At 43.0% G+C, this 17,360-nt stretch overlaps 1 protein-coding gene across 1 annotated transcript in view; it reads left to right on the top strand.

Moving 5' to 3' along the window:
- LOC115837507 (collagen alpha-1(I) chain-like) overlaps positions 1 to 1,470 on the top strand; it is a gene marked incomplete at its 5' end in the record, with an annotated part of 4,966 nt that extends 3,496 nt beyond the window's left edge. The window contains one exon of the mRNA XM_030823180.1: positions 1,018 to 1,470. Coding sequence (XP_030679040.1) covers positions 1,018 to 1,470 — 453 coding nt within the window. The remainder of the gene's footprint in view (positions 1 to 1,017) is intronic.
- Positions 1,471 to 17,360: the final 15,890 nt, after the last annotated feature.

The following is a 17,360-nucleotide window of genomic DNA, read 5'->3' as shown; positions in this document are numbered from 1 at the left end:
ATATCTCAACTGACAGACTAATGACATAGCTGCATTTTGGCATGAGCAAGCAGTGACAGCCACGTCACCACCCACGCAGATGCCCAGCAGCTGGCAAGTTCCTTTGCACTACACTGGGAAGATGCATCTTGGTTTCAGAAATGTTAAAATTGGGGAAGAGGGTATGTCTTCAAATGGTGTAAATTTAGTATAATGAGGACTATTGCAGAATGGTAATAGGCAAATTTGGAAACAACTCAAATCCATCATCTCAACCAACCCCTAGAATCTGAGCAGGTGCTTTGACCGTGACCAGGTCCAAAGTATACGGCACTCCAAGAACAGTCGGAGCTATGTGGGAAGGGAGCTGGCCCAACTTTTTGAAGTTGGTTGGAGAAGGATGGGTATGTGACGTGTGTGTGTGTGTGTGTGTGGTGTGTGTGTGAGGACTATATGCAGAGACAGGAGCTGCGTGTGTTCTAGGAATTGGAGCTGTGAAAAAATATCCCACCCCTGAATACATAAAAAGTCTTGTTAGCAAAGTGCAGGAATTTTCTAATCTTACTTGGGAAACAGTTAATGTCTGAGAAGCTTCATATCGAAGATGCCCCACCCTCACACTGCTCCCAGACGTATCACCCTCGGACTTAAAGACTGCACAGACTCCTACTCACCACGTCGGCCTTGGACCCAGGTAGGACCAGAGACGGGGGCATGGGAGTGCTCGCTCTTGAGGTTTTCAGCGGTAAAGAGTGTCTCTTTAGAGACGGACTGAGTGATAACAGATATTGTTCCCTCCCAGCCTTTTATAGACAGACCAAATCTCCACTCAACGCAGTCATTCTCCAAGAAGCGTCCAGCGTTTAGGTCGGCTTCCTTCGGAAGCCCGGAGGACCCTCGGCCTCCGGAGTGGACGAGGGTCTGCTCCAAATTCCCATCAGGGGCCCGCCCAGGCGGGTGGGCTTTCCCAGCCGCTTCCCCAGGAGCGAGGCTTTGAGGGCCAGAATGGGAGGGATGCCCTGAGCCGGCGTCTTGCAGACCCGGGCGAGGATACACCTCCCTGGCTGCCGCTTTAACACGGGGCCGGCGGCTGCAGCCAAGCCCACTCAGCCTGGCCTCTTAGGCCGCAGCCGGGTGTCTCGCCTGGTCTCTGCCCTCCGGCCGTGCCCTCTCGACCGCTTGCACCGCCGGCCGCTCTCGCTCCAGCCCTGGCGGCCCCGGGGCCCACCCTACGCGGTCCCGCTGCAGCAGCCACAACCCGCGCGTCTTCCGGCGGGTTATGAGCCCCGGCCGCCGGCTCCGCCCACAGGGGGCGGCCATGGAGCCCTCCCTCTCCCGGGAAGCAGCGCGCGCCCTCGAACCCGGAAGCTGGAAGCCGCCCGAGCGCGCCCCCGAGGGCCGCCCGGAACCGTGGGTAGCGGCCACCCAGCCACACCGCCCCACGGTTCCTCACAGCGGTCCTTGGGAGACCTCCTTCAGCCTTTCCGGTGAAGCGCCTTCTCTGTCATTCATTCATTCACTCCATTCATTCATTCATTCAGTTATCTATCCTGATTGTGTAAGATCTACCCCCACATTCTTATAGGCCCCGAGTATACAGCAGTTAACAAAATGCAGTTCCTGCTTTCTTGGAACTTAATTACATTGAAATTAATTGACAATAACAAATAGAAAAATAAATAGATAATACCCCAGGCGATGGTGAGGACCATGAAGAAAAGCAAAGCAGAGTGGGGAGATGATGGGCCAGGATATTTGTATCAACCCACTGTAGAAAACAACAATAAAATTTAAAAATAAAATTCTGGAATACATATATGTGTGTGTGTGTGTGTATATATATAATTTTTTTTTTTGAGACGGAGTTTGGCTCTTGTTGCCCAAGCTGGAGTGCAGTGGCGCGATGTCGGCTCACTGCAACCTCTGCCTCCCGGGTTAAAGCGATTCTCCTGCCTCAGCCTCCGGAATAGCTGGGATTACAGGCATGCACCACCATGCCGGGCTAATTTTGTATTTTTAGTAGAGATGGGGTTTGTCCATGTTGGTCAGGCTGGTCTCGAACTGCGGACCTCAAATGATTCACCCGCCTCAGCCTCTCAAAGTGCTGGGATTACAGGCATGAGCCACCGCACCCGGCATATATATATAATTATTCTTGAGACAGAGTCTCACTCTGTCGCCCAGGCTGGAGTGTAGTGGCGCAATCTCCGCTCACTGCAACCTCCACCTCCCAGGTTCAGGCAATTCTCCCTGTCTCAGCCTCCTAAGTAGCTGGGATTACAGGTGCCTGCCACTAAGCCTGGCTAATTTTTGTATTTTTAGTAGAGACAGGGTTTCACCACGTTGGCTAGGCTGGTCTCAATCAAACTCCTGGCCTCAAGTGATCCACCCACCTCGGCCTCCCAAAGTGCTGGGATCATAAATGTGAACCACTGCGCCCAGCAGGAATATATATTTTTAATGTTCTTAAAACAGTGTTATTAGTTTGCTAGGGCTGCCATTAAAGAAATCACAGATTAGCTTAAACAACAGAAATTTCTCACAGTTTTAGAGGCTAGAAATCCAAGATAAAGTGTGGGCAGGTTTTGTTTGTCCTAAGGTCTATCCCCTTGGCTTGCAGATGCTTACCTTCTTTGTCTTCACATGGTTTTGAGGTAGGAGAGCCGCAGGACTTATTTCCCTGGTAGCTAAGGGATGAAGTGTAAAAACCTGCAAGAACCAGCAGATGGTGAGGAAAGAGATCCCTAGCCACCCTCATTGCTCATTATCGTAGGATATTCCCACCAGTGCCAAGACAGTTTACAAGTGCCATGGCAGTGACCTGGAAGTTACTGTCCCTTTCTATGGCAATGACCTGGAAACTATTAACCTTTTCCTAGAGAGTTCTAAATAACCTACTCCTTAATTTGCATGTAATTGAAAGTGGTTATACGTGAATATAAATACAGTTGCCCAAAGCCCACACATTGCCAACTGTGAGTGCACTGCCTATGAGTTATCCCTGCTCCAGAAGGAACAGTGAAGTTCAATAAAAGATTACTAACACCACCAACTCACCCTTGAATTCTTTCCCGGGAAAAGGTAAGAATTCTCCTAGGCTAAGCTCGGATTTTGGCTTGCCTATCTTGCATCAGTTTCGTGCGTACGTGTGTGTGTGTGTGCGCGTGTGTGTGTGTGCTCTCTGTGTCCAAATTTCCTCTTTTTATAAGGATACCAGTCAGATTGGCTTAGAGCACACCCTAATGCTTCATTTTAACTTACTCACCTCTGTAAAGGCCCCATTTCTGAACACAGTCATATTGGTTAGGGTCTTGTGAATGGGTCTGTTGAGCCCATAACAAGGTATCTAAGATATGACAAGATAGTAAGAGGTCCATCACAGTGGCTCACACCTGTAGGCCTAACCACTTGGGAGGCTGACGTGGGAAGATCACTTGGGCCCAGGAGCTGGAGGTTGCAGTGAGCTATGATCATGCCACTGCACTCCAGCCTGGGTGAAAGAGCAAGACCCTGTCTCAGAAGAAGAAAAAAAAAAAAAAAAAAGCCAGAATCCAGGTAAGTAATACAACTTGGAAGCTGCTTTTGTCCTGACGGCATTATTTACCTAGAAGGAAAATGATAATCATCCTTTTGAACTTCAAAGAGGAAAAAAATAAAACACAATGAGTGGGGAGTAAAATAGAAGACCTTCCTTACTGCTGGGCGTGGTGGCTGACGCCTGTAATCCCAGCACTTGTGGCCAAGGCGGGTGGATCACCTGAGGCTGGGAGTTCGAGACCAGCCTGACCAACATGGAGAAACCCTGTCTCTACCAAAAATACAAAAATTAGCCGGGCATGGTGGCACATGCCTGTAAGCCAAGCTACTTGGGAGACTGAGGCAGGAGAATTGCCTGAACCCAGGAGGTGGAGGTTTCAGTTAGTCGAGATCGCGCCAGCCTGAGCAACAAGAGCGAAACTCCATCTCAGAAAAAAAAAAAAAAAAGACCCTCCTTACAATAACTGGGACCCCAAAGGGCAATAGCCTCAGGGTGAGGATGAATTGAAAATGGAACAGCTTAAAAGGAATTTACAGACTGGATCAAATTGCCTGTCTCAGACGTGATCTTGGTTTAAGACTGTCTCTGACTATGGTGTCACCAGATGCTTGGCAAAAGCAAATATGAATCCTTTTTGGAGGAAAGCCTTATAATTGTAGGGCCCACATTTTTCCTACACATATGTTTTCACAGACAATGTCAAATACAGAATTAAAGATAACCAGGTACACAAAGAAACTAGACTCTTTTAGTGAGAACCAGCAGAAACACAAACATTGGAAATAGACCTGCAGAAACAACTGCTTTTGGAATTATTTGATGCAAACTACAAAATAATATTTTCTTGGGCCGGACACAGTGGCTTATGTCTATAATCCCAGCACTTTGGGCGGCCAAGGCAGGTGGATCGCTTGAGCTCAGGAGTTCAAGACCAGCCTGGGCAACATGGCAAAACCCTGTCTCTACAAAATATCAAAAATTAGCCAGGCATGGTGGCACAGGCCTGAAGTCCCAGCTCTTCAAGAGGCTGAGGTGGGAGGATCGCTTGAGCCCAGTAGGTTGATGCTGCAGTAAGTCACGATCATACCACTGCACTTCAGCCTGGGTGACAGAGCAAGACCCTGACTTAAAACATATGTGTATTTTCTTGCTTACCTATTAGAGCTTTTAGGAAAAAAAGTAAAATAAAATCATATTTTCTTTGCCTGAAGAAATAAAAAAGATAACTTGGACAATTTTGGCAGGTACCTAAAAACTATACAAAGCGATAGAGCAGATTTAAAAAAAGAAGTAAATAGACTTCTATTCTATGATTGAGAAATACAGTAACTAAATTAAGAACTCAGTTAATGGCAGATTAGACATTGCTGAATGTAGAATAAATTGAAAGGAAGGTAGGTCACAAGAAATTATCTAGAATAAAGCATTGAGAAACAAAAAATGTACTTTACAGAAGACAGAGTAAGAGAGATAGAGAATACAGTAAGAGGATCGAACTAAGTTTAACAAGAGATAAAGCTGGGGCAGAGATAGTATTTGAAGAAATAAGGGCTGAATATTTTTAGTACCTATGAAAGCAACCAGGTCACAGATATAAGATGCCATATAACTCTCTAGTGGGATAAATAAAAGAAACCCTTTTATTTATCTAGTCAGAAAATCTACACCTCGTAGAAGAAATTCATGCATTATAGTAAAACTACAAATTGTTATAGAACCAAACTGGGGTCCACTTGCCTGGTGCGGTAAAAACAGATATCCACACTGAGGTTGCAGTGGTAGAAAGGAAGGCATTTATTTGCAGAGCACCAAGCAAGGAGGACCAAGCAGCTAATGATCAAATTCTGACCTCCTCAATGGCTGGCAGGTAAGGGTTTTTAAAGGCAGGGGTAAATTTCAGGAAAGCAGAAGCTACAGGCAAAACTGTAAATCAATACCTGGAGATCACACGTTAGTTTTGGCCTAAAAGGGTGGGATATCTTGAAGGGGGGTGGCGTATGGGGTGGGGATGGCTTACAGGTAATAGGTAGATTTGAGGATTTTCTGATTTGTAGTTGGTTAAGGAAGAGAGGCTTTGTCTTAAAATTTGGGATCAGCAGAGGAAAATATTGACTGGTTTGGGGCTATAATTCCCTCCAGGCCCCTCCGGAATAAATTTAGAGCAAAACACTGTGATCGGAGTTTAATCTTCAATTCTCCTTATGTGAGGTCTACTTGCCAGCAGTAGCTCTGTTCAGTTAGGGATCCTCAGTGGTGGGGTCCGGGTTTCTGAAAGACCACTCAGGGACATATGTTAAGATGTCATCTTGGCCAGGAGTGATGGCTCACGCCTGTAATCCCAGCACTTTGGGAGGCCGAGGTGGGCAGATCACCCGGTCAGGAGATCGAGACCATCCTGGCTAACACAGTGAAACCCCCTCTCTACTAAAAATACAAAAAATTAGCCAGGCGTGGTGGCGGGCGCCTGTAGTCCCAGCTACTCGGGAGGCTGAGACAGGAGAATGGCGTGAACCCGGGAGGCGGAGCTTGCAGTGAGCCGAGATTGCGCCACTGCACTCCAGCCTGGGCGACAGAGCTAGACTCCGTCTCGAAAAGATGTCATCTTTGGTTTCTATAGGGAAACCAAACATCTTTGGACTCCAACTTCCTTGGCTATTGTTTTAGGCTACTATTACCTTCTTGCTTAACAAGTTACTTATTTACTTTTCAGAGATAGCTAGGTGCCTGGAATTTCCTTTGAAGAAATTCAATATTTTCCTTTATTTCCATGCTTGGGTGTCTCCCTGGCCCCTAAGAAGGAGTCCCTGCTCCGTCTCAAAAACACTAAAGGCAAAGAGAAAATGGTAAGTGTGGCTGTGATGGTTTCTAAATATCGGAGACTCTCTCGAATGTGAGGCCAACTCACTTCTAACGAATGGAATGTAGGCCGGGCACGGTGGCTCACACCTCTAATCCCAGCACTTTGGGAGGCCGAGGCGGGCAGATCACGCGGTCAGGAGATCGAGACTGTCCTGGCTAACACAGTGAAACCCTGTCTCTACTAAAAATACAAAAAATTAGCCGGGCGTGGTGGCAGGCGCCTGTAGTCCCAGCTACTCGGGAGGCTGAGGCAGGAGAATGGTGTGAACCCACAAGGTGGAGCTTGCAGTGAGCCTGGGTGACAGAGCAAGACTCTATCTCAAAAAAAAAAAAAAAAAAAAGAATGGAATGTGGTGGAAATGATGGTGTATGATTTCCAAAGCTAAGTCAAGAAAGACATTGCCGTTTCTGCCCTGCACACTCTTTGGTTGCTTGCTCTCAAGAAAACCATCTGAGTAACCAGGATTAACTTACCAGCCATGGGAGTGAGCCATCTTGGAAGCATATCCCGTTCCTTCAGGCAGCGTTCAGATGATTTCAACCTCGGCCAACGTCTCAACTGCAATTCATCTTGACTACATCCTTCGCCCAGAACCCGTCATCTAAGTAGCTTCTGAATTTTTGATCCCTGAACGTTCTAGTAAAAGAAATCCACACATTATAGTAAAACTGCAAATTGTTTTAGTGAGATTAAAAAATGTTTGTTTTATTAAGCCGCTAAGTTTTGGGGTTCTTTGTTATGCAGCAATCCATAACGAATACAATGCATGGCACCACAATTAATAACTAACTCAGGTGACATTGTGGCAGTATTAAGTGGTATTAATATCATCAGTATTAATGAAATCCAGAAGATAGTGGGATGAAATCTTCAAAGTGTTGTGAGGAAATAATCAACAACCCAGAATTCAATGCACAGTTAAAAAAAAAAAATCCTTCAAGAATAAAGATGGCTTGGCACATTGGCTCACATCTGCAATCTCAACGTTTTGGAGGCCGAGGAGGGTGGATCTCTTGAGCCCAGGAGTTCCAGACTAGCCCTGGCAACATAGTGAGACTTCCGTATCTACCAAAAATTAAAAAATTAGCTGGACATGGTGGCACATGCCTGTAGTCCCAGCTGCTTGGAAGGCTGAGGTGAGAGGATCACTTGAGCTTGGAAAGTTGAGGTTGTAGTGAGCACGATTTTGCCATTGCACTCTAGCCTAAGCAACAGAGTGGGACGCTGTCTCAAAAAAAAAAAAGAATAAAGATGAAATGAAGACATTTTCAGACAAACGAAAACAGAGTTATTTACCACCAGCAGACCATGTTAAAGGAAATTCTCAAATTTTAACTTTAGGCAAAAAGAAAATGATTCCAGGCCAGGCACAGTGGTTCATGCCTGTAATCCCAGCACTGGGAGGCTGAGGCAGGAGGCTTACTTGAGGCCAGGAGTTCGAGACCAGCCTGGCCAACATGGTGAAACCCTTTCTTTTCTAAAACTACAAAAATTAGCCAGGTCTGGTGGTGCATGCCTTTAATTCCAGCTACTCCAGAGGCTGAGGCATGAGAATTGCTTGTGGCAAACTCCAGAGGCGTGAGGCAAAGGTTGCAGTGAGTTAAGATCACACCACCGCACTCCAACTTGGACAACAGAGTGAGACTCTGCCTCAAAAAAAAGAAAGAAAGAAAAAGAAAGAAAGAAAAAAAAAAAAAGAAAATGATACCAGATGCAAGGATGCAAAAAGGGCTGGGCATGGTGGCTCATGCCTGTAATCCTAGCACTTTGGGAGGCTGAGGCAGGAGGATCACGTGAAGCCAGGAGTTCAAGACCAACCTGAGCTACAAAACGAAACCCTACCTCTACCAAAGAAAAAGTAATTGAAAAACAAAAATTTAAAAAATGCAAAGAGGAAAAAAGAACAAAGTAAAAAACATATGACTAAATCTAAATGAATATAAATAATAGACGAAAAATCTCAATAATCCATGAGGTTTAAAAAATAGATATAGCATACTGAGTATGTGTGTGTGTGTGTGTGTGTGTGTATATATATATACATATATATATATATATATATTTTTTTTTTTTTTTTTTTTTTTTTTTTTGAGACAAAGTCTCTCTCTGTTGTCCAGGCTGGAGTGCAGTGGTGCCATCTCGGCTCACTGCAACCTCCGCCTCCTGTATTCAAGCGATTCTCATGCCTCAGCCTCCTGAGTAGATGGAATTACAGGTGCGCGACACCACGCCCAGCTAATTTTTGTGTTTTTAGTAGAGAAGGGTTTTGTCATGTTGGCCAGGCTGGTCTCAGACTCCTGGCCTCAAGTGATCTGCCTGACTTGGGCTTCCAAAGTGCTGGGATTACAGGTGTGAGCCACCAGGCACAGCCATTTTTTGGCTGGAATTTTGATATGTATTTTTAGCTGGAAGGGCATATTACTGAATATGAAGACCAAATATAAAATTACAGTAACTAAGACAATGAGGTAGCTATTGGTCTAAGAATAGATCAACTGAGCAATGAAGGGAATAGAGTCCAGATGCAGACATATACATAGGCCACCACCTTGCATATGACAGGGATGGGGAAAGGAAGGTGTTTTTAATAAATTGGTGCTGGGTCGATTGGATATTCATATTAACTCCTGGTTTACAACATATACAAAAATATTCCAAATGGATTGGAGAGATCTAAATATAAAATAATAAAACCTTTTAGAAGAAAATCAGAGAATGTTTTTACAACCTTAATATAGGCACAGATTTATTACATGCTATAGAAAGTACTAAACATAAAGAAAAAACAATACGTTAACATAGATTAAAATTAAAGACTAGATTTTTCAGATACTGCTAGTGAGACTATACATTGGTACAACTATTTTGGAAAAGTATTTGGCAGTATCTACTGAAGCTGAATATTATGACCCATCAATCCTGCCCCTGGGTATATACTCAACAGAAATGCATAAATATGTTCCCTAAAAGATATATACTAGAATGTTCATAGCAGCCTGTCAACAGTAGAATGGGTAAATAAATATCAGTATATTCACATAATCAAGTATACACAGCAATGAAAATAAACAACTACACACAATATTGATGAAGCTCACAAACATAGTTTTGAGCAGAAGAAGCCTGACATAGAAGAATACACACAGTGTGATTCCATTATTTAAAAGTACAAAAGCAGGTGAAATTAATCTATGGTGTTAGAAGTAACCCTTTTTAGGGTAGTGACTGGAAGTCGGGGGGCTCCGGTGGCTTCTGGAATGCTATAATTTCTGTTCTTAATCCACGAGGTGGTTATACAGGTATGTTTAATTTTGAAGATTCATCAAGATAGTTATCTATATATATATATATGTAATTTTCTGTATTAATATTGTAATTTAATAAAGTTTTAAAAAAATGTATGTTGTATCTTTCAGAACTAAAAGAACAGAAGCAGAGCATGCAACTTCAGATTAGCAAAGAGGGGGAAAAGCATAATAAAATGTAATCAATCCAAAAGTGAATATCTATAAGAAGTGGGGAGCTGTTTTATATAGGGTAATCAAGGGACATCCCTCTGATAAGAGGCAATTTGAACAGAGACCTAAAAGAAGTCAGGAAGTGGACCCTATTGATACCTGGAGAAAGCAAGCATCTTAGCAGAAGAAAAAGTCCCCGAGGTGAAAGCGTGTGTGGGCACACGCATGGACTGGCAAGGAATCCAGGATGGCTTGAGGCAAACCATGGTATGAACTTGGATCTATTCTGAGAGAAATGGGAAGCCTTTGAAGACTTTAGAACTGAGAAACAGCATAAGCTGATTTATGTTTTAATACAGTCATTTGGCTGCTATCTGGAGGATAATAAACTATGGGGGACACAAGTGTTCAGGAAGCCAAGTGAGAGAATGGTGAATTGGACTAAGTGGTAGCAGTGGAGATGATAAGAAAAGATATATTTTGAAGATTCAACTCACAGAATTTTCTGATGGGTTGAATGAAGAGTGTTAAAGAAAGAGGAGTCAAGGATGATTCTGGGAATTTCAGCTTGGGCAACTGAGTGTTCCCATTTACTGAGGCAGGAAATATAGGGGATAGAGCAGGTTCAGAAATGGACCTATTAAATTTGAGATGCCTAATACATATCCAAGAATGAAGTATGCACTAGGAGTCTCAAGTGCAGACAGAATTTGGGGCTGGAAATATAAATTTGAGTCTTAGCAACATACATATGTGGAGTTGAGGGTGTTTGCAAAATCATGACCAAAAGCTGCATAGGGAAAGGAGCATGTGATCGGGAAAGGTCGGTGAAGAGATGATATGGCATTAGCACACGTGAGTTTGAAGACTTTTTCATAACTGGGTACCAAAATGTGTCCGCTGGAAAGAAATACTCCAAATTTTTTATTGTGATGAAAACCACATACCATAAAATTTACCATCTTTTTCTTTTTGAGATGGAGTCTTGCTCTTGTCACCCAGGCTGGAGTGCAGTGTCATGATCTCAGTTCACTGAAACCTCTGCCTCTCAGATTCAAGCAATTCTCCTGCCTCAGCCTCCTGAGTAGCTGGGATTACAGGCGCCCACCACCATGCCCAGCTAATTTTTTTTTTGTACTTTTAGTAGAGACAGGGTTTGGCCATGTTGGCCAGGCTGGTCTCAAACTCCTGACCTCAGGTGATCTGCTCCCCTAGGCCTCCCAAACTGTTGGGATTACAGTCGTGAGTCACTGCGCCCAGCCCATCTTAATCATTTTTAAGTGTACAGTTTAGTAGTGTTCAGTGTATTCACATTATTGTGAAACATCTCTAGAATTTCATCTTGCTAATATGAAGCTCTATACCCATTAAACAACAATTCTTCTTTTCCCTTTTCCCTCGGCCACCATTCTACTTTCTGTCTCTACTAGTATGGCTACCCTAGATACCTCATATAAGTAGAATCATACAGTTTTTGTCTTTTTGCCTCAAAGTTTTAACATTGCTAATATCTAGGTTCTGTCACGTTTGTTTTCTTTACCTATCTCTGTGCTTTCATAAATGAGCATTTACTTTTTTATAACAAGTAAAAAACACAAAATACAATATTAGTAGCTTTTATTTTTGAGTCGTTGAATATGGCTGGTATAATAAACCTGTTGTGTAGTGCCTATTACAAATGCCTGTTTACAAATTGAAATGTAAGACTAAGAAAAATTAAGTAATTTGACTAAGATCACAAAGGTAGGGTGTGATCAAGCTGGGATTTGAAGGTAGTTTTTAATGATTCTTGAGCTCAAGCTCTTTACCACTCTGCTTTGAATGCTTAAGATCTGGGAACAATTTAATATTGAGTGAAAAACAATTCCATCTCACTTCGTAGGGATGATGTAGTTCTGAATAAGGTCATATATGTAGATGTATATAGAGTGTGTTGACATACACAATCAATTAAGAAGGGATGATATAAAATGCAGGGTCTTTGGATAATTGATTAGAAATTTGAAAAGCAGAAATGTTTAGGCTGGGTGAGGTGGCTCACGCCTGTAATCCCAGCACTTAGGGAGGCTGAGGTGCACGGATCACCTGAGGTCGGGAGTTCAAGACCAGCCTGGCCAACATGGTGAATCCCCACCTCTACTAAAAACACAAAAATTATCCAGATGTAGTAGTGCTTAACTTCTGTATGTCTCTATCTCCTCATCTGTGAAATGGGAACAATATTAGCATTCACTTCAGAAGATTTTGAGAATTAAATTAATTGAAATGTATAAAGCACTTAGAACAGTGCCTGGCACATTGTAAATTAATGATAAATGTTAGCTACTGGTAATGACTGTGCTGGGCAGACAGAGGACCCTTTTAATCTGAATATTTGTGTCCTTTGATTCTGAAAAACTGTCTTGTGTATATGTATGAATTTCCTACCATTCATTTTCTCTTCTCTTTATGGAGACGGGAAGCTTGGTCTTTACGTGCAGGGTGTTTAGGCCATTGATATGGTTTGGCTCTGTGTCCCCACCCGAATCTCATCTCAATTTGTAATCCCCATGTGTCAAGGGAGAAAGGTGATTGGATCACGGGAGTAATTTCTCCCATGGTGTTCTTGTGACAGTAAGTTCTCACGAGATCTGATGGTTTTATGTCTTTGGAAGCTCCTCCTTCACTTTTCTCTCACATTGCTGCCACTTCGTGAAGGATTTGCTTCTCCTTCTCCTTCTGCCGTGATTGTAAGTTTCCTGAGACCTCTCCAGCCATGTGGAACTGTGAGTCAATTAAACCTCTCTCCTTTATAAATTACCCAGTCTTGGGTATTTCTTTATAGCAGTGTGAAAGTGGACTAATACAGTAAATTGACCTCTATGATTCACTGAAGTATCCACAAATGTCAGTACCTTTTCTTCAGAGCCATCCAGTTTCTTTCTCTCTCTCTCTCTCTCTCTCCCTTCTTTGCTTCCTTCTTTTTTTTTTTTTTTTTTTTTTTTGAGATGGAGTCTCACTCTGTCACCTAGGTTGGAGTGCAGTAGAGAAATCTTGGTTCACTGCAACCTCTGCCTTCCAGGCTCAAGCAATCCTCCCACTTCAGCCTCCTGAGTAGCTGGGGCCACAGGTGCATGCCACCATGCCTGGCTAAATTTTCGTATTTTCAGTAGAGATGGGGTTTTACCATGTTGCTCACGCTGGTGTTGAACTTCTGAGCTCAGGAGATCTACCAGCTTTGGCCTCCCAAAGTGCTAGGATTACAGGCATGAGCCACCACATCCAGCCTGCCAACCAGTTTCCCCAGAGGATTCCTCCAATCTCCTGCTGGGGTTGGATGGAAGATGGTTGAAGGGATGAAAGCCTGGTTTTCACTATAAAAGGGTGCTGAGGGCCCCACAGTTCAATATGCAGCCTTACATTAGTCCCCATTTCAGCCATATTTTTACCCCAGTCTCTACTGTCTGGTGTCCGTGATTCTAGAACAGCTCTGCAATCAAGGACACCAAAGTCAATCCACAAATCACTAACATGACATGAAATTTTTACTGGCACATAGTGAGTGCCAGTGAGTGCCACATGAAGTGAGAAAAGTAAGGACAAATTTGGGAGTTTGTCATAAAGCTGATATAATATACAGGGCTGCTCCTGGCTGGACATGGTGGCTCATGTCTGTAATCCCAGCACATTGGGAGACCGGTTACAGCACATTGCTGTAATCCCAGCACATTGAGACCGGTCCCAGCACATTGGGAGACCGGTCTCCTTTGGGATGAGGAAAGGATAATGGGATGAAGAAAGGCATGAGGGAGGAATGTGTGCGTAACAGCCAGCTGTATGGGTAGGTGAGGGGGTCTAAGGATCTGACATTAGAATTTCAATGAATCCCCGTTTTCAGCCCTCTTTCTTCCATAATGCCCACTATCTCCAAGGCCTCTGTCTTCCCAGGAACATCCTTGTGCCAGTATACTTTTCTGCAGGCTCTGCTACGTCAGTCACCACTCTTCCATTTTCTCACCACCAAAAACTTGACACCTCATGTCTGCTTCTATATTCTCCTCTATTGTCTTTTATACGCTCCATTTTGCTTATGCATTCAGGTTCACGAAATAAAGATAAACTCATGTTGTTAATCAGCTATATTTAAATGCATTTTAAACAAATTAGGCTGGGCACAGTGGCTCACGCTTGTAATTCCAGCACTTTTGGAGGCTGAGGCAGGTGACTGCCTGAGCTCAGGAGTTTGAAACCAGCCTGGGAAACATGGCAAAACCCCATCCTACAAAAAATACAAAAATTAGCCAGTTGTGGTGGTATGTGCCTGTAGTCTCAGCTACTCAGGGGGTTGAGGTGGGAGGATCACTTGAGCCCAGGAAGTTGAGGCCGCAGTGAGCCACGATCATGCTGCTGCACTCCAACCTGAGCAATGTAGTGAGACTTTGTCTCAACAAACAAAAACAACCAAACCAAATTAACATGGAAATACCCTTTTATCTTAAAGTATGTCAGTTATGATTCTCAAAGGTATATGATTCTCAAATATTGGTCCACTTGCACAGAAAAGAAAAAGGAAACAAACAAAAAATATTTCCTCACATATAAAATGTAGGTAGGAAAGTATATGGATAACATTTATTTTCATCATGGATACATAGTTCAATTCAGTTCAAATCAAAACCATTCAATACATATTTACTGAGTCCCTTCTGTGTGCCAGGCACTGTTTTAGGCACTTGTGATACATCAGTGAACAAAACAAAGGCCCCTGCGCCCATGGAGCTTACATTATAGCCGGGAGAAACAACAGTAAACAATAAACACAAATATTTGAAGTATCTAGGGTGTTAGAAGGTGATAGGTGATATGAAAAACATAGAGCAGGTGAAAGGGATATGGGATTTCTCGATTTGGAAGGTAGACAGCTGCAGTATTAAATAGTATAGACAGGATAGGCTTCAGTAAGAAGGCAACAACTGAGCAAAGATGAAAAGGTAAGGGTATAGGGCATCTGCAACAGCTGGTGAATGGGTCCAAAGGTTAGAACAAGGCTGGAGTTCGGGAGAGGTCTGGGCTGGAGATGCGAATCTGGCAGTTGTTAAACAGAGATGGTAATTTAAGCCAAAGACTGTATGAGATCACTGAGGCAGGAACTACAGAGAAAAGTCATAGTCATGTCTTTCAGGGAAATAAGCAATTGGAGAAATTCAAATTCTTGGGAAATCTAAGACCATTGAAACATGGCAGGACAATTTTAAGAAATGGTGTATACCCCCCACTCTTTTTCTGCCCATCAAAGTCATACAGGACTTAAGAGTTAGAGGCCAGCTTTTTTTTAAGTAAATGTAGTAATATAAAAAATTCTAGAGACACTGGTATATATTCTGGATTTATAGCTTTACTTTGGATAATTCACACAACACTCATGTTTTTGTTCTATTTCCACATAAAACAGTAAGAAGTTGAACTTGACTCACTTCCAATTATGTCTGTAAGGATGGAGTATCTATTTCATTAAGTACAGTGAAGCATTAGGAGCCAATTCCTCCACTTTCCATATTTCCCTGCCTGAGCATGGCTCCTGCAGTCACCTCTCTCTGGTCCTCTTTGGTGGGCCTCTTGATATGTTGTCCTAGGGGCGATCTTAAGAGACACTTCCACTTGATACAAAGCATATTTCAAATCTAACATTGTATGCTTGGCAAAGGAAAAGTTAAATATAGCTATCCGAAAGATTTCTCCCCAGGATAAAGTCTCAATATATCTCTATTCAAAAAGGCATCATTATGTTTTAAGGAACTGTGGTTAATTTTTGTAGGTATAATAATGGCATTGTGGTTATGTTTTTGAAGAGTGCTCGTTTTTTAGAGATACGTCTCAAAATATTTATGGATTAATGACAATAAAAAAACCCATCATTATAGATGGAAGTCTGCATAAATATCTCCAAAAATAACTCCTAGGCTCCAAGGCAGCATTACAAATGCAGTGTTTAAAGAATTATTGCAACAAAATACTAAAGGAATTGCTAAGGAAATAATTTATGGCATATACACTTACTAATCTGATACTAAATGATAGTCTGTTGTCACTTCTAATCATTTTACATACTCTATGGTGGGGGGGAGTGAAAAATGACAGCCCTTGAGCCAAATGAAACCTAACAGCTGTTTTTAAAATGCTAAAATGCAGTTTATGGGAACCACTATTGCACACATTCACCAGTGGGTCTCACCCAGGGACAATTTTGGCCTCCAGGTACACCTGGCAATGTCTGGAGACATTTTTGGCTGTCACAACTGGGGAAGGGACAGCTATCAGCATTGAATGCTGGCATCTTGTGGGTAGAGGCCAAGGATGCCCCTAAACATCCCAGGATGCACAGGGCAGCTTCCTATAGCAAAGTATTATCCAGTCCAAAATATTTGCAGTGCCAAGGTTCAGATACTCTAGTTTATATATTGTCTCTGGCTGTTTTTGTACTAAAATGGGTAAGTTGAATAGTCGTGACAGGGACCACATGGCCCACAACACCTAACGTATTTACTATCTGGCCCTTTACAGAAAGTTTGCCAATTCTTGCTCTACAGAAAACCATAAAATATAAATAAGTATCTCATATACAGTAAGTTATCTGTCAATTCTAGAACACTCCCTTTAACATTTTTTCTTCAGAAATGAGAATCAACATTTTAATTTCTACCTCTTCTAGCTATATAAAGGGCTAGAGTAAAAGGCTGTACTATATTTTATTCTGATTTATTAAAGGGATACTTAAAACAGTGTTTCTCAAGTCAACCCACAGATCATTAACATGCCACGAAATTTCACTGGCACATAGTGAACTGAGAAAAGTAAAGACAAATGTGGAAGTTTGTCATAAAGCTGACATAATATAAAAGGCTGTTCCTGGCCGGACATGGTGGCTCATGTCTGTAATCGCGGCATATTGAGACTGAGGAGGGAGAACTGCTTGGAGCCAGGAGTTTGAGACCAGCCCAGCAACATAGTGAGACTGTCTCTACAATAATAATAATAATAATAAATTAGCCAGACATAGTGGGACACATCTGTAGTCCTAGCTACTTGGGAGGCTGAGGCAGGAAGACTGCTTGAGCCCAGGAGTTTGAGGCTACAGTGAACTATGATTTCATCACTGCACTCCAGCCTGGGCAAGACTGAAACTGTCTTTTAAAAAAGGGTCTGGGTCGGGGTTGGAGTGGGGGGGTGCAGGACAGGCACGGTGGCTCACACCTGTAATCCCAGCACTTTGGGAGGCCGAGATGGGCGGATCACCCGAGGTCAATGGTTCGAGACCAGCCTGGCCAACATGGTGAAACCCTGTCTCTACTAAAAATACAAAAACTAGCCAGGTGTGGTGGTGGGCACCTGTAATCCCAGTTACTCAGGAGGCTAGGGCAGGAGAATTGCTTGAGCCTGGGAGGTGGAGGTTGCTGTGAGCTGAGATCAAGTCACTGCACAGAGCAACTCCATCTCAAAAAAAAAAAAAAAAAAAAAAAAAAAAGGAGGGGGGAACTGTTCCTACATT

The sequence above is a fragment of the Nomascus leucogenys genome, chromosome 12 (assembly GCF_006542625.1).
Source record: "Nomascus leucogenys isolate Asia chromosome 12, Asia_NLE_v1, whole genome shotgun sequence".
Classification (NCBI taxonomy): Eukaryota; Metazoa; Chordata; class Mammalia; order Primates; family Hylobatidae; genus Nomascus; species Nomascus leucogenys.
Note: the sequence above shows the minus strand (reverse complement) of the source record. Positions and strands in the feature narration are given on the sequence as shown.